Below are 24,858 nucleotides of genomic sequence, written 5' to 3' on the forward strand. Positions count from 1 at the left end.
TATATAAATGTTTCCTATTATTATATAAATACTATAGGTCTGAACAACTATGACTGGAAACCATGAATTTACTAAAATATGTATTTTTAAAAAACTGAAAGAGTTCATTTCATTTTATTCCTATTATCCACTCTAGCTGAATGAATTGCCAATGAATGGTTACTGCCTTTTTGTTTTATTTTACTTAGTTCTTTTTTTTACTAAGTCATTGTACTACTTTAATGTGTCAGATTTCTTACCAACTAAACAGAATGGTAACTAAAGAGGTTCAAAAATTGGTACAGATGATATAGCAGAGCTCAAATAAACATGATATATTATCATCTGTCTCATTCTTACACTGTTTCTTTAAAAAACTTATATGGGTATTGAAGTAAAATGTTTAAGAAACAAGTTTTTCTACTCTTAACATCTATAGATATTAAGCATTTTTAGAGGAAAATAACACTCCTTGGATCATATTTTCAATTGCAGACTCACTAAAACTTTGAACCAGAAAGGACCTTTGAAATGAAAATCCAATCCTATGTCTCACGTAAGTAAACTGCGGTGAATTTGGAACATGCTTTTAGGGTCTTAAAGAGCAGCTCTTTGGGGGGGCAGGGGATGCAAGCAGAGAGAACAGCTTGTTCAAACATACTAAATCAGGGGTTTGAACTTATTCTAAATGTCCAAAGTATGTAGGAACCAGTACTGGGTAATACTAGAAAATGCCTTTCAGATAGGTACAAGTTACCTGACCTGTAATTTCGAAGCAAGGCAAATCTAGGTTTGGATCTCCACTTAACGTCTTTGACCCTCAGATTTAGCACAAAAGAGTTATTATAGTGATTCAGTGAATGTATGCAGAGCTCGTAACTGGGGTGTCTGACAGATGGCAAGTACTCATGTTTGCTCTTTCCAACCCCTTCCACCATATGATTAAAAACCTGTAAACTCTTTCATAAAGTATGTGCTTGCTGAATGTTGAAGACTTGTTGAACATTACTTAATTTTAAAAATAGAAAGCGAGATGAATGCTGAGATGATAGTGTCTTCAATCCTGCCCTTTCTCACCACCAACTGCCCTATCCGATTTGTTGTGAAGTGTTATGTCACCACCATTAACATGCAATTTGGAGACCATTGTAGCCTAGACGTCCAATTCTACAGCAAAGATCTGATGGTAGGGAAAAATTTACTGAAAAAAAAATTTTTAACTGAAAGAGTCCATTTCATTTTATCCCTATTATCCACTCTAGCTTAATGAATTGCCAGGGAATGGTTACTGGCTTTTTGTTTTATTTTACGGCGCAGAAACTGCAGGTTTACATAAAAAGTTTGTGGGCAATTAACTGACTTCACCACTAGTATGACACAGAAATCTCTTAAGTGTTTGGAAGATTATGCCATCATTAAAAAGAACATCTGCCAATATCCTTTATTTGCGCTTGGTCAACTGTTCCTTTTAAAAAGACGTGTGGTGTCTGGCTCAAAAGCCATCGCAAATAAAAGTCCAACTCAACATCGAAAGAGCTCTTTCCAATACCCTCTCCTCTAGCTCACATCACAGATGGCGACCGAGGCTTTAAGGTTTAACAGCCGGACGCTAAAGCCGCCCCTCGCTCGATGGATAATGTCCCGCAGAGGACGAGAACGCTGCCAATCCTCGGAAGTGGGTGACCCCGCAGGCCACAGCGCGGTGCCCATCACTTCGCACCCACACTTGGGAGACAGCCCACTTCCCACCGCGGGGTACCCAGCCTTCGGCTCGGCCACCCGCGAGTGACCTCGGAGGAACGCCAGGCTCCTCGCCGCTCAAAGGAAGTTGGCAAGGGCAAGTTCGGGTCAAGCACGGGAAGGTTACTCACAGGAATGGCCCGGAGTCCTCCGTCCTGCGCCCGCGTTCCCTCAGAGAGAATCTGCTTCTACAACGGCGGCTGCCTCAGAGAAGCAGCCGAGCGGCCGCCGCCGCCTGTATCCGCCCGGGCGTGGCAGGGACCGGCGGGCGACTTCACAGCATCATTACTGGGCGACTTCAGTTTTGCAACGAAGCCGGATCAATGATAGTCCCCACACAATTGGGGAAGAGCAAACGAGATCCAGTCTCCCAGCAGTCTCCACGGCACCACCCCACGACTCGCTGGGAATTGTAGTTTCCTTTCGACCCCGCCCCCTCATCCTCCAGAGTTGTAGTTCCGCCTCGCCCCGCCCTCAGAGGCCCGGCCCTGGGGCGGGAGGCGGGGCCGCGGCCCGGGTCGGGGTGGGGCGAGTCCTGTCCAGACAGATAGCCTGGGACTAGGGCAGAGTTCCAGGTGGACCGCCCCAGACCGGGTCGCGCCGGCCTCCTGCGCCCGGCGGCTCGCGCTGGGAGCGGGCCTTGTGCGATCGCGGACCGCTTGGCCGACCGGGCTCCTACGCCCGCTCGAGCCCCGCACCGCTGGGCGCCGGAGGAAGAGTCGCTGGCCGTGATCGCCTCCAGGGTAATGAGGGGAGGCCGGGTCCGGGAGGGGACAGCCTAGGGGCGGTCGGGGACGGGGAGGAGGGCGGCTGGGTCCGCGCACGCCGCGGGAATCCCGAGGCTGAAACTCTGCGCCGCGGCCCCAGCGCGGCCCCTGCCCGCGGTGCCGCTCGGGCTCTGCCTGGAGTCCCGGACCGCGCGGTGGCGGAGGCACCTGCGTGTCGGGGAGGCGGTGCCCGCTGGGGCTGGCGGCGCCAGGTGCGGGGTCCGAGCTGCCAGCCGCGATCCCTCGCCGCATTTCTCACCTCTGGCGGCGCTCACGGGCCTGGCGGAGTTCCTGACGGAAGACACCGTCTGGCCCGGGCTCTACGTGCCACCTTCTGCGAGTTCCCTGCCACCCCCGCCCCACCCCCAAAAAAAGCAGGACTAGGAAAGAACTTTTTACAAAAGTAAATGCCCAAACTCCAAGCTTCGTTTTGTCCTCAGTGTTTAAGTTCAGCGTTGTGTTTTTTGCCTCGTGGGTTTCTTGTGTCAGGTACCCTTTCTCCTCAAAACTTGATCAGGATTTGTGACCCAGCTCCTACCTAGCACAGAGCAAACAGTAGGCGTTCAGAAAATGTTTTTTGAAAGCACGAGCCACGATGCTAAGTTTGGAAGTTATAGAGATTATGGGTTCCCAAAATCACTGAAAATTACAGTAATTTTAGAGCTCAGAAAAGAAAGTTAAATAAGGCTTTTTTTTTTTTTTTTTTGCATTCCCTGGAACAATGGACTTGATGGATGCTTAAATTGATTCTAAACCCGTTCTGTGAATAGACGCAGTTCCTGATTTTCACAGAAAGTGTCAACCTTTCAGATGAAAACCTTTGGACTGCCATTCTATCAATATTATAGGACAAATTTCAATTATTTATAAAGCTTTATTCTAATTAGCTTTCTAGAGACAAGTGCAAAGGATCACACCGAGGTACTTGTGAATACATTTTCAAAATTTGGTCTCTGAAATATGAATTTTAAAAGGTATGTTATGTGCATACCTAGTGAAAGAGCATATAGAGAAAATTATGACAGCAAATCACCCCCCCACACACACACACACACTCACCCACCTCCCCATCCCTTACTGGGTGCAGCTACTGCCTTGACCTCAAAATGTCTTGTAAAATTATTTCTTAATAGACTGGTATATCTAACGCAAAAATCTCGGATTAAACCAACCTATGGGGACATCCCCTTTAATACTAACAGTTCTCACAGATTGTAGCCATTTCTTGTAAATTTTTCTTAAAAATAGGTAAGGTAATGAAATTTAAAGGTTTTTGTTAAGAAAGAACATTGCTATTAAGTACAAAAGGCAGGAAATAAAATCCTAATAACTAGAAAATTCAGTTCATCATGACATCCTAGTCTTTTTTGCTTGTGGGAAGGTACAATACATTACAAGTGGTCAGGGTCTTACCTGCCCCGTCACCAGTGAGTGCCCCCGGTGCCCAGCACAGTGCAGGATCCAGAGAAGACATTTATTAAATAATTGTGGAATGAATACTTGATAGTTTCACATAACAGTGTAATGGCTTTCTAAGTATACATGGTTTCATTTGCTTGCATGTTTCCTTAGAAGGGAGAATTTTACTGGGTCAAAAGGTTTGAACATTTTTGTGGTTATCAAAATATTGCCAACTAGCTATCCAATCGAGCCGTGCCATTTTGCGCTGGTATATTTGTGCCTTTCAGAGCATCTTCTCAACTCTTATATTGATACAGTCTTTGGTAGTTGTGGGTCTTACTTGATCTCCCTCATCCTGGACGTGAGCAGAGCAGGCATTGCATTCCTTCATTTGTAACAGCAACTTCCAGCGCCTTAAATTGAGATAGTGAATGACAGCTGAAAAAATAGTCATATGCTTTCAGGTTCTTCTTCCTCCTGTTCTTTACCTTTGGTTTGCAGTGAACATCCTAAATAAATTCATATCTATCCTTAGCAATAAAATTGGGTGCCACTGTATAATATCTATGGTTTACACAATCTTTTCTTTTTCATTTTGCTCAGATATTTGCAGATGCCCTCCTTAAACTGAGGACTTCATTAAAAGGAAATTATGAAACAATTTATATGAAAGAAAAGATATTGATTAGGTTTAAGGAAACATCAAGACACTAGCAGGTTTAGAACATTACTACCCTTTCTATTAGGAAAGATGTAGAAACTTGTGATGACTTTGTAGCTCCATGAATCTGAACAAGTTATTATTTTAAATCTCTGAATCTGTTGCAGAATTTTCATAAACTGTTGGGTTTAACACTCTTATTAATGAAAGTGGACAGGAATCATTTGCATAATAATCAGCATATTTTCATATCTGTCAGTAAATTACAGTAATAGAATTCAGAACTAAAAATAAGGTAAAAAATACTCAACCTACAAAAAGTTATTTTTCATATGAAAACAAATTTTTGCAACAAAAAAAGGTAATTAATTCTTAATCAGTTACTAATCCAGATTCTTTCTAAATTGCTGGTCAGAGAACCCAAATAAATTAAAAGGTAATTAATCTGATCAGGAAGCTTTGGATGCTTCAAAGTTTACATATAAGTGGAATCATTGGACTTCCTTGGGCATCAATTATATCAAAAGTGGGTCCAATATACTTTTTCTGTGTTATTTTTACATCTGCTCAGAGTTCTTTAAAAAAGTTCAGAAAAGATAGAGAAGGAGAGATGCAGTTATATTGAGGCTTTGAAAATATCCAGAATCTTCCTTCAACTTCACTCTGCCTTTCTGTTGTGATGTCAGATCCCAAATAGTGTTCAGTAAACAGAAATGTTCTTGAAAGATTCTTTTCAGGAATCTCTTGTCCTTGTGTCAAAGAAATAGCTGCCTCAATATTGTGTGGATTTATGGCAATTAGTTCTTCTAGACACTTTTATGTAACTCTAAATTATTTTGCTTTTGTTTTTTAAAGTAGGATATTTCTGCATCTTGAAGACAAAACAAAAATCTCTGCAATAGATGGATTTTTGTCACTTTCTGTGAACTAAAGCGATTCAATGTCTCTTCTGGTAAGTTTTTGTTAACATGAATCTAATTTTTTGTGCTATCAGTGTAGTTAGATATTAATTTAGGGCCAAATCAAAAGGGCATATTCTGATGGGATATTCTTTACTCTGAGATGTTATTTTGACCTGAATGACTTTTGGTCTTAAGAAATAACTTAAATTCTCATTGAGTTTTTGTTTCTTCAAAAAAGAGTTTCTGATATACTCATTATTCTGTCCCTCTGACCCATCCCCACTTTTTCTCACACATATGCTGTACTTGCATATGCCTGTCTCATCCAGTTACCTATGCCTTCTCCTTTAAATCTTTCAAGAATCTCTTTTACAAAATTTCCATCTGACTAAAAGCAAGCACATTAATATTGAAAATAAGCCTTTTGACTTAACGACAAAAGGAATTTTGATCAATGTATAATATGATGTATAGATACCAACTTGTTTTCTGTTGATATTAGATCCATATCTAAGATACTTTAGATATTGGTATCTACTTTAAATTAAGTAGTTTTAGGGCTTTCATTGTGTCTTACATAGAATACAATACAATACTTGAATATTTGAATTATTATTAAAGCAGTGATCTTTTAAAAAGTGATGGTGTATTTGTATGAAGATTTGTAATTTACAGAAAACTTTCATACATTATATTTTTCTCAGTCTTCAAAGTTGTGAGTAATTGGCAGGGCCGGTGGTATAATCCTCATTTTGAGTTAGGCCCAAGATTGCAAAGAATTAGAGCTAGGGCTCAAACTCATATCTGTCAATCAATACCATTTGCCAAATATGAGAGGCTGAACTATGAAGTTAGTAGAATGTATTGTTAGTTACTATATAGAAAATAAAGAATGCATTTACTTTATGTTTAAAGTACAGCTTTTCTAGTTAAAAGGGGAAGCTTTATATATCTGAAAAATACATTGAGGTGAGATAAACGTACCTCTTTTTCCAAAGTGGGGATCAGCACACTTGTTCTTTGAAGAGCCAGATAGTTTTGTGTGCTATATGGTGTCTGTTAAATTACTCTTCTGTTGTTGGAGTGTGAAAGTAGCCATAGTCAATGTGTGGATGAATTTGTTCCAGTAAAACCTTATTTAATACAAAAGGTGGTGGGTTAGTTTAATCATAAGTGGTTGACCCCTGTTCTAAAGGATTACTTAAGATTAACAATTTTATAATTTGTAAATTGGATGAGATGTAAAAGGGCATTTGGTAGGGTTCCTGAGATTCAGTGAGTTGTATGGTTACACAGGGCTTCTAAATTTTGGGAAAAAGATATATTAATCTTTCCATAATTATGGTTTTTGTAAAACATAATAGAATATAATAATGAGTGATTTATATTCAGTTTATTAATAATTTTATTTTAAATTATAGTCTTGTAATGATGTAATATTTAGACTCCTTTGAATCAGAATATTCATATTTTTTCCTAAAAGATGTTTGTACAACTGAGATGAAGTTGCTCTTTTTACTTTGAAGGACTCTTCCCTATTCAAGTTTTACCATTTATTTAAGAGTTAAGAAATTATGTTTCCAAAGGAGCAGCATAAGTAAAATATTTTCCTTTAAATTATCTACAAGATTAACTGCTTTTCATTTGGTTGTTATGATAATGAATAAAATATTACATTCAAAATATTTTGGGTGATTTTAAATCAGTATACTGCCTAAAAGACTTGTGTAGATTTTTTTATGAGCTGTTATATTCAGTGGCATTCAGTTGCTTCAGTGTGGATATAAATGTATTTTTAAGAATAAAATGACTATTTTGTGATTTTTATTTTTATAACCTGGGCAGCTAGTGAATATTCTCACATTTTTTAGGAGAGGTCAACAAAAATATTCTGCCTTATAATACTGGCTGGTCTTAGATGTTTTCGTATTTAGTAGTGGCCACTTTGTTGCACTGTGAAAATTTTATATAAAGATAATGAAATTGAAGTTTACCCTGTTAGTTTATAAAATGTTTTCTATATTTCTATAAACTAGAAAACATGGATCACAACTCTTATTTTGAAAATAAATTAGGGTCAATTTAAGTTTTAAAAAATATGTCCAGTGTGTCTTAAATTAACTTTTCTTCCATCCAAAAAATATGATGGACATTTTTAGAGAGAAAGATTCTTTTTACGTGCTTGAATGTATTTTGATAGCTGTGTCAGAGGTTCCTCCACCAAGACCTCTTTGGCGTTTGGTGATTTGCTAAGAGGACTTACAAAACTTAGAGTATAGTCATACAAGTAAGATTTATTACAGCAAAAGGATACAAAGCAAAATCATGGAAGGGAAAAGGTATATGAATTTTAGAGGAAACCAGGCACAAATTGCCAAAAAGCCTTTCTCAGGGGAGTCACATAGAATGTGCTTAATTCCCCTAGAGATGTGACAACATGTATTAAGTACTGCCTATCTGGGAAGCCCATTAGAGACTCTTGGGGTTTTTTCTGGGGATTGGTCATGTAGGTATTTTCTGCTAGCAGGTAACAAATTCCAGACTCCTGGGGGGAAAAGCAGGTATCAGCATAAATCATACTGTTTGCACAAACAGTTTAAGCACTGAGAGCCATTCTTATCAGGGATGGTGGGAACTCTCCCAAAATTTAAATTCCTAGATACCAGCCAAGGGTCAACCTTGCAAGCAGGCCTTTTCTAACAATAGTTTAGTCCTGCTATGTTAACTCTTTTTCTGCACAATGGTGTTAATGATTATTGTGAAAATTTCAGGGTAAATGGCACAAAATATATGTAAATACCAAATATATGAATATGTAAATACTAAATATATGAATATGAACATATATGTATATGAATGAGCTAATTGATGGTTATTTTCAATATGAGCAGTAATAAGAATCCTTGAAAACTTATTGTAAAAAAAATCCAATCCTGTTATTGTAAAGTTTATTCACCCTAAGCAAATCAATAGAAACTTTGCAAAGGAAATGATTCTATAAGTATCTTGACAGTGTTAGCTTCTCTTCTTCAAGAGCAAGTTTTACTTAAAACAGTGGGGATATATATCAACTTACTGCAATAAGATTGATAAGGTATATAGACTGTAGCAATCCAACTTAAAATAATTAGTAATTCAGACTAGGTGGGAAAATTATTAGTTTGATTAGTGAGAAATCCTGGCATATTTTAAAAGAAAAGAGGTTTGATTACTTTTATGTAACTGACTGCAAATTATTCATGGATGGATTTATCATAAAGTTCATTTGATATTAGTACTTTAATATTTATATAAAAATGAATGTTTATGAGATTCTTGAAAATAATTTATTATAAAAACCTTATAGAATTTTTTTATGCCTTTCTTTTGACATGTCCTTTTCCTTTCTTCCTAAATAGTTTAAGGTCAGCTTCACCCCACTAACTGATGATGATAAGATAAGTCACATATAGGTGTTACATTTCTTTATTGGCAATACATGATAATAGGATCATGGGTTAAAATGCAGGAAAATGTAAATTGTGATAATGGAACTAAGTCTCTTAATTTGCTTTAAGTTGAAGATATTTATCACCTTAAGAAACAACAGTAGTTCCAAATATACTCAATGTGTGGTTTAATGTAGATTAAAATGGTTTCTACACTTAAGAAAATAAATCTGAGTATCAAAATAAAAATGATTATAATAGGTACAGCAGAATAATCTTTAGCTAAATATTCAAAAGAAAACTGCAAACATGATAGGTTAGATATCAACACCAGCTATAAATATGAGTGACCTCCAAAGAGAAGACAAAGATTAGAGATAATGTCAGGTAGAATTAGAGATGAAATCTTGTCTTCTGCACACACAGTTGATCTTCCTTCTCTCCCATACCGAGTACCTGCATGTATGAATCCTGGCTTCAGTTCCAGGTTCCTGCTTGCTACCTTTTCTATCTGCCCCTCGCCCTAGTCACTAGACTGTTTTGTTTCCACATGCCACCCCTGCTTATCTTGTAGATTATTTCACTTACTTAATTAATTTCTGAATTTCCAGGATTGTTTCTGTACTTCACGAACACAGGTTGAATCACTCAGACCTGAAAAACAGTCTGAATCCAGTATCCATCAAAACTTGGTAAGAAAATGATTGAGTACAAATAATACTACTCCTTTGTCTTCTGCATTACCATTCACTCCTGGTTGTCCTGTGACTCTTCTTCTTTACAGTGTCTTTTACTATTTTTTCTTCCTCTGCTCCTGTTATTCTCCAGAGTATAACCTTATAATTGGCCTTTTCTCTTCTGCTTAAACCAGTGGTTTCAGCCACCAGTCTGGGACCAGTATCAGTCCATGGACCGGCAGTTGAAAAACACTGGCAGAAACCACCTCTCCCTGAGCAGTCTCACCCATTCCTATGGCTTCAGTTGCTCAGAGTTCAGATATCCTGGAGCTGCCTCAGGTCTTCCTTCAGATGGAGAGGGTACCCAGGCATCAAGCAGAACTGTTGATTTTCAAATTTTTACCTACACTCCTGGCTCTTCTTGGGCACCAGAGGTGTCTATAGAATACCTTGGATTAGGGTTTGCAAAGGCATCTTTATGCAGTTTGAGTCAAACCTTAAAGACTTCACCAACACATGATATTCCCTGCTTTGGCTAATGAAAACCCACTTACTAAGTCATCCTAGCTGGAAACTGTAGAATTATCCTCACACTACATCTGCCTCTGCTCCCATGTCTAGTTATACACCAGTTCTTACCAATCCGTATCGGAAATGCCCTTGAGTCCATGCCCTCCTTCCCTTGATTACTACTGCTACTCAAGTCTCACTACCTCTCACCTGGACTATTGCAGTCACATTCATTGCCACTAGTTTTCAAGTCATGCATATGATCTCTCACCACTCAGATCCGTGTTCAACACCATTACCAGTACAGGCCTGCTTGTGTCACTTTCCAGGTTTAAAACTTTCGTCAGTTTCCAAAAGACTATGGGATAAAACCTAAACTTTTTTTTTTTAATGCAGGAAGTTTATTGGGAAGTCCTTTCTAGACCAACACTTGTGAAGGGTGGAGGAGGCAGAGTTGACTGTACCCAGGAAATCTGAAGGGAGACCTTAGCTATCCCCCTGAGCATCTCTGGAGCTGGCATGGCTCTACCTAACTGTCCTAGTTGTCCAAGGACTCTGGGCATTTGTACTCCTGTATCCACTAGTCTTGGATATGGGCTGCCCCAGGGAAGTGACCTAACTTTGGGCAGGGCAGCTCCCTTCTGAAGAGGGCAATTCCCTGTACAAGACTCAGTTGTCCTAGTAGTTGGGGAAATTAGTGCCTCCATTCTGAAAGGAAATCTGGCTGTGTACAATAGTAACCACTAGAGAGAAAATCAGTTTATGTGTCAAGGATGGGAAATATTACTAAGAGTCTTAGAATATTAATAAAGGTTTTCCAGGTGGGTGAAGGGGAAGGCCTAAACTTCTTAGCGTGGTGTAAGGACTCTTAGTTGTATGAAATATCATTAATTTTTGAGTTTTTTTCCCTGCTGCTGAGTCTTAGCACATACTCCTCTGTCTGCTTGAAATACCCTTCTCTCTTTTCTGCCTCTAAAATTTCTCCTCATTCATAGTTGACTCAAATATCACATCTCTGAAACCTTTCCTCTTGTACTTTTTATTTCATTATGCTCCTACATATCTTAGTCCCATAAAAGGGCATTTACTGTGTTATCTCACCATGATTGATGTATATGTCTCTTCAGCTATAACATCATCCTCATAAAATAGGCATCCTGTCTTTTTCATCTTTGTCTCCCCTGGGTCATGCCTGATGTAAATAATATTTAAAGAAACATTCTTGGGAATGACTTTTTCTGGGATCTCTCCTCTCCTTAATCCTTACTTTATCCTGTAATTCTCACTGCAAAATGCAACCTGCTTGCAAATGGCTTATTTCCTATAAAATAAGGTAATCCCATTTAATCCTGTTTATACATTTATCCTGATTCTATCTTCAGTTTTCTTCATTTTTGTCATTTCACTTTTTATTCACTGATAACGTCTACTAGTTACCTGTACAATAGGATGTAGTATCTAATTCTAGTTTTCATTCAGATGTTACCCCTCAGACTTAGGTAGTGTTCAGAAATAGTGTCTGTTATCTCCTTGCTGTTGCCAAGAAAGAGGCCTAGAACTCAGGAAACTTCCACATGTGCTTTTTTTTTTCTTTTTTCTTTTTTTTTTTTTGGTATGTGCTAATATACATGTAACATAAAATTTACCATTCTGACCATTTTTAAGTGTGTACAGTTCACTTACATCAAATACATCTATAATGTTATGCAACCATCACCACTACCCATCTCCATTACTCTTTTCATCTTGTGAAACAGAAACTCTCTACCTATTGCACGTATTTCCCCATTCCTCGTCCCTCCCCTTACCCTGGCAACCACCATTCTACTCTCTGTCTCTATGATCTTGACAACACTCAGTACCTAATATAAGTAGAATCATACTGTTTTTGTTCTTTTGTGTGACTGAGTTATTTCACTTAGCGTAATGTCCTCAAGGTTCATTTGTGTTGCAGCATATTTCAGAATTTCCTTACTTTTTAAGGCTAAGTAATATTCCCTTGTATGTATATACCACATTTTGCTTAATCATTCATCCATGGATGAATACTAGCTGCTTCTACATTGTAGCTATTGTGAATAATGCTGCTGTGAACATGGGTGTACAAATATCTCTTCAAGACTTTGATTTTTGGCCCTGGCCGGTTGGCTCAGTGGTAGAGCGTTGGCTTGGCGTGCAAGAGTCCTGGGTTCAATTCCCGGCCAGGGCACACAGGAGAAGTGCCCATCTGCTTCTCCACCCCTTCCCCTCTCCTTCCTCTCTGTCTCTCTCTTCCCCTCCCACAGCCAAGGCTTCATTGGAGCAAAGATGGCTCGGGCGCTGAGGATGGCTCCATGGCCTCTGCCTCAGGCGCTAGAGTGGCTCTGGTCGCAACAGAGCGACACCCCGATGGGCAGAGCATCGCCCCCTGGTGGGCGTGCTGGGTGGATCCCGGTTGGGCGCATGCGGGAGTCTGTCTGCCTCCCCATTTCCAGCTTCAGAAAAATACAAAAAAAAAAAAAAAAGACTTTGATTTTTTGCTTTCTAATTCTCTAACTGGTCACCAAATCAAAAAGTGAAGAGAGGTTAGTTTGGAATGATTTGCTCTTAGTAACCTGTGCCGTCTTCTTGTGATTACCATGTTGTTTTCCTAAGTGTTCATAATTCATCTCTCCAGTAATTTGATACCAGACTTGACTGGACAACTGCAACAAGCTTGCCCCTTTGTAGTTTTCTCCCTTTTTTGAAAATTGGGTCAGTGTTTGACTGTTTCCATTCTGGTTTCTCCTTCAAGTTCTGTGTCTGCAGACGTAATATCCTAGATTTAATTGTCTTTGGCCTAGAGGTTTAAATATATTTAAAACAACCTGTTTGGGGCTTCAGCTAGTTATTCACAACATATATGCCCCTTCTAGTTTAAAGAAGATTATTTCCCTCATGGAGAAGATGGAAGCAAAATACAGGTTGATCAGTGTGATTTCAATCCATCATCTGATAACCTTGTGCCATTTTTTTCAAACAATGAACCATAAGCTTCTGTTTATTCTATGCTCTAGCCTCCCTGACAGGCTTATAGGTTGCCACTTAAAAAATTTTTTTTAATTGTTAAATGCTCTTCTTTCTGTCTCTTTCATGTGTTCTTTAAACCTGTTTATTTGAAGACCACCTATTCTAAAGAAATTAAATTAATTTATTTATATTTCTTTTTTTTTCCCATTGGGATTATTTCCAATTGTATAGTAGAATTTCTTTTTACAGTCTTTCATCCCTCTTTAACAATATACACCTTTATTTATGTTTAGTCATGTGCTTATAATTATGTTTTTCTGCTCTCTTAAAACTTTAGGGAACATGTAGAATTAAGGATATAAACAGCAGTTAGCATAATTCCTAGCACATAGTAGTATCATTTCTAACCTGGTTCTTCGTTCTCTTTACCTTGGAGGCAGTAATAAGATTCTAGCCACCTGTTGGTGCCTATAAGGCTCCTGAGTGTCTTTTGGAGTCCTGGTGTCCTTTGAGAGAGCCTCATGGCTATCAGATGACACCAGTGGTGTGAGCCTCCTCCTTCTCCTGTGAGAATGTTTCGCTGCCACTGGGATTGGTGCAGACCTAGGATTCTGACTCTAAAGCACCTGTGAGACATCCCGTATTGGTTCATGGTCATTAACTAAGGAAGTCTGTACTCTCTTCTCCCATTTCTTGATGTTTATTTATTTATTTTTTCTGATCTCCCTTCTTATTCATTTCATCTTGTGAAAAACATCTTCAGCAATTTTCATAGAGTGGAGTGTGGAAAATTTTCCTGAACTGTTAATATCTTCACTAGCTGAGCATATACCTGTATGTGTAATGGACAAAACTTATGATTACTTGGAGCAATAGCGCAAGCATAGAATATTTCTCAGAGGTCCCTGCATCTCTTCCTTTGATATATTTATTAACTACCTTGAAGAATTAATAACCATTCTTACCAACTCCTAAAAATGCTTACAGGAAATTGTGCTGGAAAGTATTCTTCACTACTTATAAATCTGTTTTTCCTGCCTTCTCTTCCTTTATAGGTTGATAGCTTTCTGACTAGCATCAATTATCATCAACTGTAAATATTTTTTAGATCTTAAAACAGTGTCTTAAGTCACCTTTCAGTGTGCCTTTCTAATGAGCACTTGTATGTTTGAAAATACAATATCTGTTTTTATATTGTGGCAGGGGATCAAAGTGGGGGACCATAAAATTTTATACCTATTTTGTTTTCATCTTTCTAAAATGGTGCAGGTTGATGAGCCAACTCTTTCCTGGTTGTCTCTATCTGCTAGACCCAGAGAAGTGATCTGGTCCACCAACGTTTCTCACTATGAACTCCAAGTGGAAATAGGTAATAATCATGGATTTCACATAATTGATGTTGCATTGTTGGAAATACAATTGAGGACAAAAAGACTTTTTTAGCCTGACCAGGTGGTGGCACAGTGGATAGAGTGTTGGCCTGGGATGCCAAGGACCCAGGTTTAAAACCCTGAGGTCACTTACCGGCTTGAGCACAGAGATGTTGGTTTGAGTGTGGGATCATAGACATGACCTCATGGTCGCTGGCTTGAGCCCAAAGGTTGCTGGCTTGAGCAAGGGGTCACGGGTTTGGCTGAAGCCCCCCCCCAGTCAAAACACATGGGAAAGCAGTCAATGAACAATTGAGGTGCTGCAACTATGAGTTGATGCTTCTCATCTCTCTCCCTTCCTGTCTATCCCTCTCTCCCGTTCTCCCTCTCTCTCAAAAAAATCTTTTTAGTCATAGTCCTTTAATCAAATTACTTTATTTTAATTTAAAAATTTACTTAAAATTCCATTTGTAATAGAAACCTATCTCAGTTAAGTTTGGATCAGTATGGGTGTCATTTATAGCCTTATCCATGTGAAACATTTGCTCTGAATATTCAGAAACATCTGTTAAGTACTACAAACAGGCACTCTGTTAGATGCTAGGGATATAAAGCCATGTAAAACACCTGAAGAGTTTACATTCTCTCTGGAAAGATGAACACATGAGATAGTTTGTTTTATCCACTAGAAGTGCTCTAGTGTTAGGGGACAGAGAAGATGGAGCATCTGACTCTCCATCTGGGAGTCAGGAAAGATTGCAAAAAGGAGCTGGATCCTGAGGAATGAGGAAAAGTTTGCTAAATGTTCTAATCAAGGTGTTTGTTACAAACAACAGCAAACAACCTTAACTAACAAGCAAAAGATAAATTTTTAAAACAGTGTTGCTAACTCACATATTAGCTAGGGCAATAAATAGGCGTGGAAGAAACCAAAGCTACGTGACTAGAACTATAGCCAGGCCCGTGGCATAGGAGCAGCCTAGGTATTGTACTACCTAGTAGGGTACTTACCACCAGACTGGGTCTCACGGCTTGAGTTCTGACTGCCCCTGCTGCTTCATGTCACTCACTCCATTTTTCAGTTGGCCAAGCCTACGTCATTGACCCTCCCATGCCCCGGTCAAAGAGACAAAGAGAGAATAAAGATCTGACATTTTCTAAAATGAGGTACAGATGGTATCAGTTCAGAAAAGATAAAAGATATTTACTTCAATAGATGACTGAGGAAGGAGGGTAAGAAAGGGACTACCACATAGTTGCCTATAAGTGGGAACAAGGGAAGTGTAGGCAGTGATCGGAGACACATCTGAGAGGTACGGAACACACTGTGGAAGACTTCATGTAGTGTATTTAGAAATTCAGACTCTCTGTGTCAGCTCCACAACTTGTCCATTGTATTATTCAAGGATTTAAGGCAGAAATTTGGGATTTTTTTCTTTGTGAGCTATAAAGACATTGTGGAATAATGATGACAGTAATAATGGCATCTAAAAGGCATTACACTGAACATTTTATATGTAGTTTTTCTTTTTACCCTTTTACCAATTCCATTTTGCAGGTAAGAATACTGGGGCTCTGAGATAAATTTAACAGTCACACAGCTAGTGATTTGAAAGCAAACTTTCCTGACTGTAGGGTCTAAGCGTTCAGCTCCTGCACTGTAGTACCTTTCTATTGATGAAATGCTGAATTTGGAAGCCAGCTGGCAGCAGTTCCAGGCAGCAGTCTAGATGGTGTAGTATGTTAGTGAGGAGGAAACGTCATCTTCATCACCTGGTCTTTTTAAAAATTGCAGTACCTATATCCCATTATAGACTTACTGAATCTCAATTTCTGGCAAGTGGAAGGTAGACATAGGCTTTTGAAGTAGTTCCCCCAGTGATTTTGATGCATGCACTGGTTGAGAATACAGGACACAGTGAGGAAGTCACTGCATCCAGGGAAAGAGGACAGGACTTGAACCAAGGCAATGTTGCTGACACTGTACAGGAAGGGATGAACTTGAGATTAATATCTTTTTAAAAATAGAAGTGGCAGAACTTGAGGACTGTGGAGAGAGGGAGGGAAATACTGTTTATTAAGAGCCTATTAATAGGTGCTACTCTTGGTATTTTAAATTTTATAAACTATAGCAAATGCCAGTGAGAATATCAAGCAACTACAATTCTTGTACATTGCTTTTGGGAACACAAAATGGTTCACTTTCAAAAAAGAGTTTGGCAACTTCTTCTAAGGTTAAACAAGCATGGCCTAGCAATTGTAGTTGCAGGTTACTTGCCAAACAGAAATGAAAACATGTTTACTTACGGAATATTTTTGACAGCTTGATCTATAATCTCCAAAATATAACAACCCAGATTATCTCTCAGCTTTGTAAATGGATAAACTGATATAAGATGAATTATTTTCAGTAATAAAAAAGAATTAACTACTGAAGCACACAATGTCAATCTCCAAAGTGGTATCCTAACAAAAGAAGCTAACACAAAAAAGTAGATTGTTTATGATACCATTTTCATTGCAAAAATCATATTAGTGGTAGCCAGAGACTGGGAGTGGGTATTAGAAATTACTGAATAGCATTCCATTATTTGAATATGTCAAAATTTGTTTATCAAGTCACAGTTTAAGCCACTATAATAGGGATATAATGGTATTTTGTTGTGGTTTAATTTGAATTTCTCTCTCTTGAACATCTTTTTTATGTGCTTATTGGCCATTTGTATATCTTCTTTTATGGATTGCCTATTTTTTCATTGAGGGTTTTTTTTTGTTACATTATTATAGAGTTGTAAGCATTATTTATATTCTCTGGTTGCAAATCTTGTCAGTTACAAGTATTAGTAATACATTCAATCAGTGGTTTGCTTTTTTATTTGAAGTGTTTTCTTGAAGATCTGAGGTTTTTAATTTTAATGAAGTCCAAATTATAAATTTTTTTCTTCTTTGGTTGCTAACACAAGTTTTATGTCTGATGATAGGAAGAGGATTTGACAACTTGACGTCTGTCCATCTTGCACGGCATACTCCTACAGGAACACTGGTGACTGTAAAAATTACAAACCTGGAAAACTGCACTGAAGACCGCCTGAGAGCCTTGCAGGTAACAGTGCGAAGACAGTGCATTCAGAGTGCTGTCCGTCTGAGCAGCTGCGTCTGTAAGAATTTCCCCCAAATTAATCGTTCTTTCTGTCAGAGCAAGGTGGGCTCTCCACCTTTCCTGCACTGGAAAGAATACTTGGAAGCCAGATCCATGAAAGAACAGATATGTTCAAACTTTGTTAACTACTATAAATTCCTTCAAATCAATCTCCTATTTGAACTGCTGGTCTGGAGATTTACAATACCCTCGGTGGGCCCAATCACAAGTCGTCATTTAGGGAAATAGAAAACACAAAAACAAACAGTTTCCTTTCCATCCAGTTCAGTAAAATTAATTTCTAAATTGATAAATTTTAACACAATTGCCTTTCAGGAATATTATAATACCATTTTCATTGTCACTAATCATTTTTGATATAAAGAAGGAAAAGATTTTGTTTTAATATTGTCCTCATTTTAAAAATGTTTATATGTGCACAGGTATAGTGCACAGAAAAGGAGATTGGAAAAATCATACCAAAATGTTAATAGTAGTTTTCTCTGTGATTTAATGTTAACAGGCCATTGTTAGACTTTTATTTTATATATTTATGTATTTTTTAAAATGTTTCCATATTAAGAACAAGGTATTACTAATAAGAGTATGACCTCTAGAGTCAGACTAAGTTTGCATCCCACTTTCTCTTTATTTATTAATTATGTGCTCTTGGACAAGCTTTCTAACTTATTTCTAAGTGTTCTCTTCTGTAAAATGGGACTCATAATATCACACTGTATAGTGGTGGTGAGATTTAAAGAAATGACAGTGCTAAGAACAGAGGTTAGGATTAATAAGTTCTGAGTATTAGCGACACTACTACTGTTATCTTCATCATAAAGAAAAAGAGGTTGTTTTTAAATGTCTTCTCTTACGTGTCTCTCCTAGAAAGCTGTGATTCTATCCCACTTTTTCCGGCACCCCAATATTACAACTTATTGGACTGTTTTTACTGTTGGCAGCTGGCTTTGGGCTATTTCTCCGTTTATGGCCTATGGTAAGAAAACTCATTCTAAATAAAATAACTCAGTTTAGATTGGATTCTATAATTATAAGGATGAGTGGGATCTTAGATTAACTACGTTTAATTTATAAATATGATGGCCAGTTCCAAATTTCATGAGATATTTTTATTTCTGGTTCATGTTGAATTTTAGTCTTCAGAAAAAAGTAGAGTAGGTCTGATGATCAGTGAGCCATCAACTGCTTCTCCAAGAAGCCCATGCCTTTGAGCAAGCTGTCTCTTCCCTTCAGTTTCCTTCCGCTTCTCAGTGGAGAGCTACCATTATTCTTTAGGCGGAAGGAGTTTCTACTTGTGCACATCATCCCCATTCCTGTTTCTCTAGTGGTAAACTTATGTCACTGTACTATAAACATCTGTGTATGTGCCCGACTCCTTCACTGGATTCGAGCTTCTTGCGTGCAGGATTATGTGTGTTTTTATCATTTGGGGCATTTGGGGTACCCAGGTGCTCATACAGTGCCTGGCACAAAGTTGTGTTCAGTGAGTGTGTTGAATAAATAAACGAATAGATTCTAGAACTTTGATTTATAGAACAGCTTTAGTGAATTACCTGTGGATTTAAATATATATACACACAGTATGTATTTTTTCAATAATAATGAAAATTGTTAGTTTTCTTTTCTGGTCTCTAGGGTGTCATTAGAACTGTCTTTTTAAATATTCTTGAAGGAAAATGACCTTAGCATAGGAAAATGGTTAGACCCTAAAATGTAACAAGGGTCTCTGTGTGTGTGCGCACGTACATGTGCAAATGTCTGGAAAGAGGATATAAAACAAAGCTAGAAACAAAATCACTATCAGTGTTCATTTAAATATTTCAGGGGTTTCTTTCAGGTTCAGCAAGTCAACTCTTGAAGACTTACTTTCCTGAGGGAATGAGTGAAACGTTAATAAGAAACATTCTCTTTGGAGCAGTGAGAGGCTTGAACTATCTGCACCAAAATGGCTGTATTCACAGGTATTTGCAGAATGAAAGAATTTTAATGGAAGACATTTTTAGGGAGCTTTTTGGAATGAAGAAGCACTTGAGTATCAGAAAGAAGGGATAGGAAACTTGTAAATGAAAATTGAGGGAGGAAAGGGCCCACAGATACTGTTGATAATTCCATTTTGTGGTCGTTCGCCACAGCGTTCAGACCGCCTTCTCTGTGCATGTGTTGTGCTCAGAACTGGGGTGGAGCTCAAGTCTCAATCTAATGAGGAGTGGGATCCTAGTCAGCTCTTTTTTCTTTTTCCCTTAAGCAAATAGTTCCTTTACCTGTTGTTCATCTCTAATTCATAGTTATATCGTGTACAGATTGTAACGAAACCTTTCTTTGATTTCTTAAATATCGTGCAGCACCTTGAGATTATCATACTAAATATCAATTCTCTTGTTATCAAACTGTAGATGCAGAATTGGCTTAATGTTAAAAACAGTGCTATTCTAAGATACACCAGGACTTTGTTTTCCTTTTAATTGTTACTTTTAAATAAGCTTGGTTTGGCCCTGGCTAGGTAGTTCAGTTGGTCAGAGTGCGGTCCTGATACACCAAGGTTGTGGGTTTGATCTCCAGTCAGGGCACAAATAGGAATCAACCAGTGAATACATAAGTGGAACAACAAATTGATGTCTCTTTCTTTCTTCCTCTCTTCTTCTCTCTCTTCCTCCCTCCTCCCTCTCTCTCCCTCTCTCTAAAATCAATAAATTTTTTAAAAATACCCTTGTTTTATTGTTTGTTTCACTCTCCTTAAAGCTTATTTTTCCTTACTATTGTTTTTTAGCATCATTCTGATAAACTGAGGATTTCTAACAGACTGTATTGTAATTAATCAAGATGTTATACTTCACCAGACTATTGGTCATCCTACTCCCATTAGTCCATTAGAAGCTCTGTTAGTTTCCAAATCCAGTGTTTTGGATGAAAAACAGGCTCTTTTGTAATTTATTTGACAAAGGAAATTTTTATATGAGACATATCTTTATAAATAGTTTAAATACCATGAAAAGCTATCTTTTTTGGATAATATTGCATTTAACTTTATGCTTTAAATACTAATTGATTTTTTTAGTTTTCTCCCTGAGTGTTTTGTAACAGCATCCTAAAAGAGTGAAATTAATCATTTGATTCCATTCCAAGTTTGAAAAAAAATATTATCACTTCCAAGTAGTTGTCAGTTTTATCTTTCCTTGTCCTGATGCTGTATTAAATAGCTGAAAAGATTCCTTCGTTCCTGAACATTTCCCATATCCACATCAGTGTTCCGCTGTTTTATAAAAAGCATTTAGTTTTCAAGAGAATACATGGATTTTTTCTGACCAGATTTTTATTCTTTCTTCATTGGCCAATTTCTTAATATTTAGGATTGTTTCTTTTTGTTCTAGGAGTTTTAAAGCCAGCCATATCCTCATTTCTGGTGATGGCCTAGTGACCCTCTCTGGCCTGTGCCATCTGCGTAGTTTGGTTAAGCACGGACAGAGGCATAGGGCTGTGTATGACTTCCCCCAGTTCAGCACATCAGTGCAGCCGTGGCTGAGTCCAGAACTACTGAGACAGGTCAGGTGTGACCGTGGCATTGGGTTGTCTGTGCGTCTCGAGTGTCTTCTAAGCTTGACTAAATGACAGTTGTGACCTTATATTTGGATTGATGGATGGAATAGTACTGCAAGAATTTTTTTCTCTTTCTTGTTGAAATTACTATGTTAGGAATTTAAAAATGTGTACCATATATTAAGTATAGCTTGATTTCTCACTTATAAGTTTCTTCCATTATTCACCATTCTTTATCAGAAAAAAGCACATGTATGTAACTTTTTAAATCATTTACACTAAAGGACTTCAAATTAATTGTTCTGCAGGACTTACATGGATATAACGTAAAGTCAGACATTTACAGTGTTGGGATTACAGCATGTGAATTGGCCAGTGGGCAGGTCCCTTTCCAGGATATGCATAGGACTCAGGTAAATGCTACTAAAATCCCCGAACTACCTTCCTTTGATACAGTTCCTTATATAAATGATTTATTAAACATCTTTGCTGTGGACTCAAGATCTTTATTGTTATTTTAATATTGTGCCTGAAAAGGGTTGAAGGAAATTTTTCTGTCTTTTAGATGCTATTACAGAAACTGAAAGGTCCCCCTTATAGTCCATTGGATATCATCAGTATTTTCCCTCAGTCAGAATCCAGAATGAAGAATTCCCGATCAGGTGTGGATTCGGGGATTGGAGAAAGTGTACTTGTCTCCAGTGGAACTCGCACAGTAAATAGTGACAGAGTGCAAACACCATCCTCAAAAACTTTCTCTCCTGCCTTCTTTAGCATGATACAGCTCTGTTTGCAACAAGATCCTGAGAAAAGGTAATATTGTTCACTTCTAAGTAACAGAAAACACATGTGCGTTATATTTTATAGCTTTGTGATAGTCCCTTCCCATAAAATTCAAATCTTTAATCAATCTTTTGATCAAAAAATTATAGTCTAACCTAGACAATATCAATGCTAAAAACAAATAGAGGCAGTAAGCAAATGGGAAAAAACAGGGTTCAGTCAGAAAACTTAGCTCCAGTCTTAGCTATTTGATTTCCTAATTGTCACCTTGTAAAAATCAGTTAATCTTTTTGGACATTAATTACTGTGTTTATGTTAAGACATTTTAGAAATTTCCAAACAGTACAAAAATGTTGCTGCTATTATAATAATATATAAATTATCATAGATAACTATTATCATTAGTATTTTGGAAATAAGTTGTGTGTCTTATCTTTTTTTAGCTCCTTAAGGGCTAGTAAAAACTCTTTATAATAAGTTAGTGACAAGTAAATGTTGAGTTACGAACTAATTGAAGGATGTCTCTAGACTTAATTCTCATTAGTCAAGGATAAAGCTAAGAATTAGGCTTCCTGACATATTTTTTCTTTTAGTTTTTTGTACTTGGTTTTATAGCTCTAAAACCTTATTTTTAATATATTTTTAGATCTAAAAATGTACATACTAATATGAAGTTCTATTTTTTTATAACTTTAAAATTTTTTCAGGCCATCAGCAAGCAGTTTATTGTCCCATGTTTTCTTCAAACAGGTAAGCTGACCTTTGTTCTGTTGTCTAGATGTTTTTAAATACTATTAAAAGGTCACTTCATTTTATTGGCTTAATGGGACAATTTAATTGCCAAGGTTCTTAATAATAGCATTCTTACAAAATAAAGTTAAAAATCAAGAAAACATGTTGGTAATTCAGTTACAGACTTTCTAAATATATTCATTCTGCAGAACGAGTAAAAACATAGAATATCATGTTACAATATCCTTGATTTATATTTTGATTAATTTTATTTTTCTATATTGTCTTAAAATGATCTAAGGACAAAATAATTCTTATAAAAATGAGTTTATTTGGCTGTCACCTCTTCCTGTTTTCAGATGACCAGAATCAAAGACATTTTTAGTGAAAATACAGGAAAACAATTTTTAAAACTTTAATGATTTCTTTCAAAGTTATTTATTGCTAACAAAACTAATGTATTGAATTTATGTACCAACAGCCTTATTTTGAGTTTCTTTAACAGATGAAAGAAGAGAGCCAGCGTTCCATACTTTCACTGTTGCCTCCGGCTTATCACAAGCCGTCCATAGCACTGCCTCCAGCATCACCTTGGACTGAGCCAGAATGTGATTTTCCTGATGAAAAAGACTCAAACTGGGAATTCTAGGGCTGCCAAATCCTTTTATGTCCTATATACTTGACACTTTCTCCCTGCTGCTTTTCTTCTGTATTGCTAGGTACAAAAACTAGAATTATTATACTTGAAAATACAGTTGGTGCACTGGAGAATCTATCATTTCAAACCACTCTATTCAAAGGAGCAAGTGTTTATAGCCCCTTTGGTGAGCTCAGAGTGCTATTGCAACTCCAGGGAAGCTAGAATTATTCATCTAGCTACATTTAGTGTCAACTAGTCTCAAATATTTTCCCGAAGCTGTGACTAATTCTTCTTCTTGATCTCTCAATATAATTTTGAGCCAGTTGATTCTTTCAGCATTTGCTGCCCTCAGGGGAATGAGCCCTTAAAGGACAGTGCTTCCAAGTACATTTTTTACTTCCAGATTCTCTAGCCTTTTTGATCATCTATTGTTAGACCAACAGGCTAGTTTATCCTGGTAGCAAACCCTTTCTTGGAAACAGGAAAATGTTTAAATTTTCCCATTTTCTTCTGTTAATAATTATGGTAATATTAAACTGAGCCTCACTCACATTAAATGATTCACTTGAAATATATAGAAAAGTTGTGATTTGCTTTTTTTAAGGGGCTTATGTAACACTTCTCTCCTTATGAAGTCTAAATTTATGCACCCCGTGGGAACTCAATAAAGATTTATTGAATTGAATTTATGCTTTTATTTATTTTCTGTGTGGTTTGGGAAGCTAAATCACAGATTGTAATTTGTTTGCCAAGGAAAGCCAGTTTGCAACCAAGTAGATTTATTTACATAATGTATGAATTGGGGACAACCTGATCTTTGATTCTATGGAGGAAGAAGATGCTCTGGTCCTTTATAAGATTATTCTTGCTCCTATAGGCGATACAACGTAGAAGAGCATAAAGATCTAATTCCTAATATTATATTAGGAAAAGACAGATGCTGTGTCTCAAAGAGTATGTAGTTTGAACTATGGTAAATTGGGACCTATCTTGGTTAATGGATTTTTTTTTTTTAGCAAGTGAAACAGAGAAAGGTACAGATAGGGACAAACAAGAAGGGAAAGAGATAAGAAGCATCAATTCTTTGTTGCATCACCTTAGTTGTTCATTGATTGCTTTCTCATATATGCCTTGACCAGGGGGGTACAGCTGAGCCAGTGACCCCTTGCTCGAGCCAGTAACCTTGGGCTCAAGCCAGCGACCTTGGGCTTCAAGCCAGCAACCATGAGGTCATGTTCATGACCCCATGCTCAAGCTGTTGAACCCGTGCTTAAGCCGGCAACCTTGGAGTTTCAAACATGGGTCCTCTGCATCCCAGGCCAATGCTCTATCCACTGTGCTACCACCTGGTCAGGTGGAGTTTCTTAATCTGTTCACTCTTATTTAACATTCCATTAAAATTTATTTTTAAATGATTGTCTTAAGACTAAAAAATTAAAACCAATGAGGCAGCATATAAATCAATAGACAATTTGAAACAAATCTTTTCATGTTTATTGGCCATTTCTCATCAAGAATGTTTAGGTCAGGCCCTGGCTGGTTAGCTCAGAGGTAGAGTGTCGGCCCTGCATGTGGAAGTTCTGGGT

The 24,858-nt window shown here is 37.6% G+C and overlaps 2 protein-coding genes across 4 annotated transcripts in view; one reads left to right on the forward strand and one right to left on the reverse strand.

The window, feature by feature from the left end:
- TRAK2 (trafficking kinesin protein 2) overlaps nt 1-2,102 on the reverse strand; it is a 66,890-nt gene extending 64,788 nt beyond the window's left edge. Inside the window, exon 1 of the mRNA XM_066346390.1 lies at nt 1,851-2,102. The gene's annotated coding sequence lies outside the window, so the exon portion shown is untranslated. The remainder of the gene's footprint in view (nt 1-1,850) is intronic.
- Nucleotides 2,103-2,253: 151 nt separating this feature from the next.
- On the forward strand, nt 2,254-23,957 carry STRADB (STE20 related adaptor beta). 3 transcript variants are annotated; one of them, XM_066345782.1, is made up of 12 exons: nt 2,254-2,462; nt 5,404-5,500; nt 9,490-9,570; nt 14,323-14,422; nt 17,405-17,526; nt 18,451-18,559; nt 19,421-19,544; nt 20,952-21,123; nt 21,426-21,530; nt 21,683-21,930; nt 22,608-22,650; nt 23,114-23,344. In XM_066345782.1, exons 2-12 carry the CDS (start codon nt 5,489-5,491, stop codon nt 23,132-23,134), a joined length of 1,137 nt encoding a protein of 378 aa, XP_066201879.1. In that variant the 5' UTR covers nt 2,254-2,462; nt 5,404-5,488; the 3' UTR covers nt 23,135-23,344. The 3 variants fall into 3 exon arrangements, with proteins under 3 accessions (XP_066201879.1, XP_066201876.1, XP_066201878.1); XM_066345779.1 differs by having other exon boundaries at nt 2,256-2,462; nt 23,138-23,957; XM_066345781.1 differs by having other exon boundaries at nt 2,256-2,462; nt 5,407-5,500; nt 23,138-23,957.
- Nucleotides 23,958-24,858: the final 901 nt, after the last annotated feature.

Source organism: Saccopteryx leptura, chromosome 7 (genome assembly GCF_036850995.1).
Source record: "Saccopteryx leptura isolate mSacLep1 chromosome 7, mSacLep1_pri_phased_curated, whole genome shotgun sequence".
Classification (NCBI taxonomy): Eukaryota; Metazoa; Chordata; class Mammalia; order Chiroptera; family Emballonuridae; genus Saccopteryx; species Saccopteryx leptura.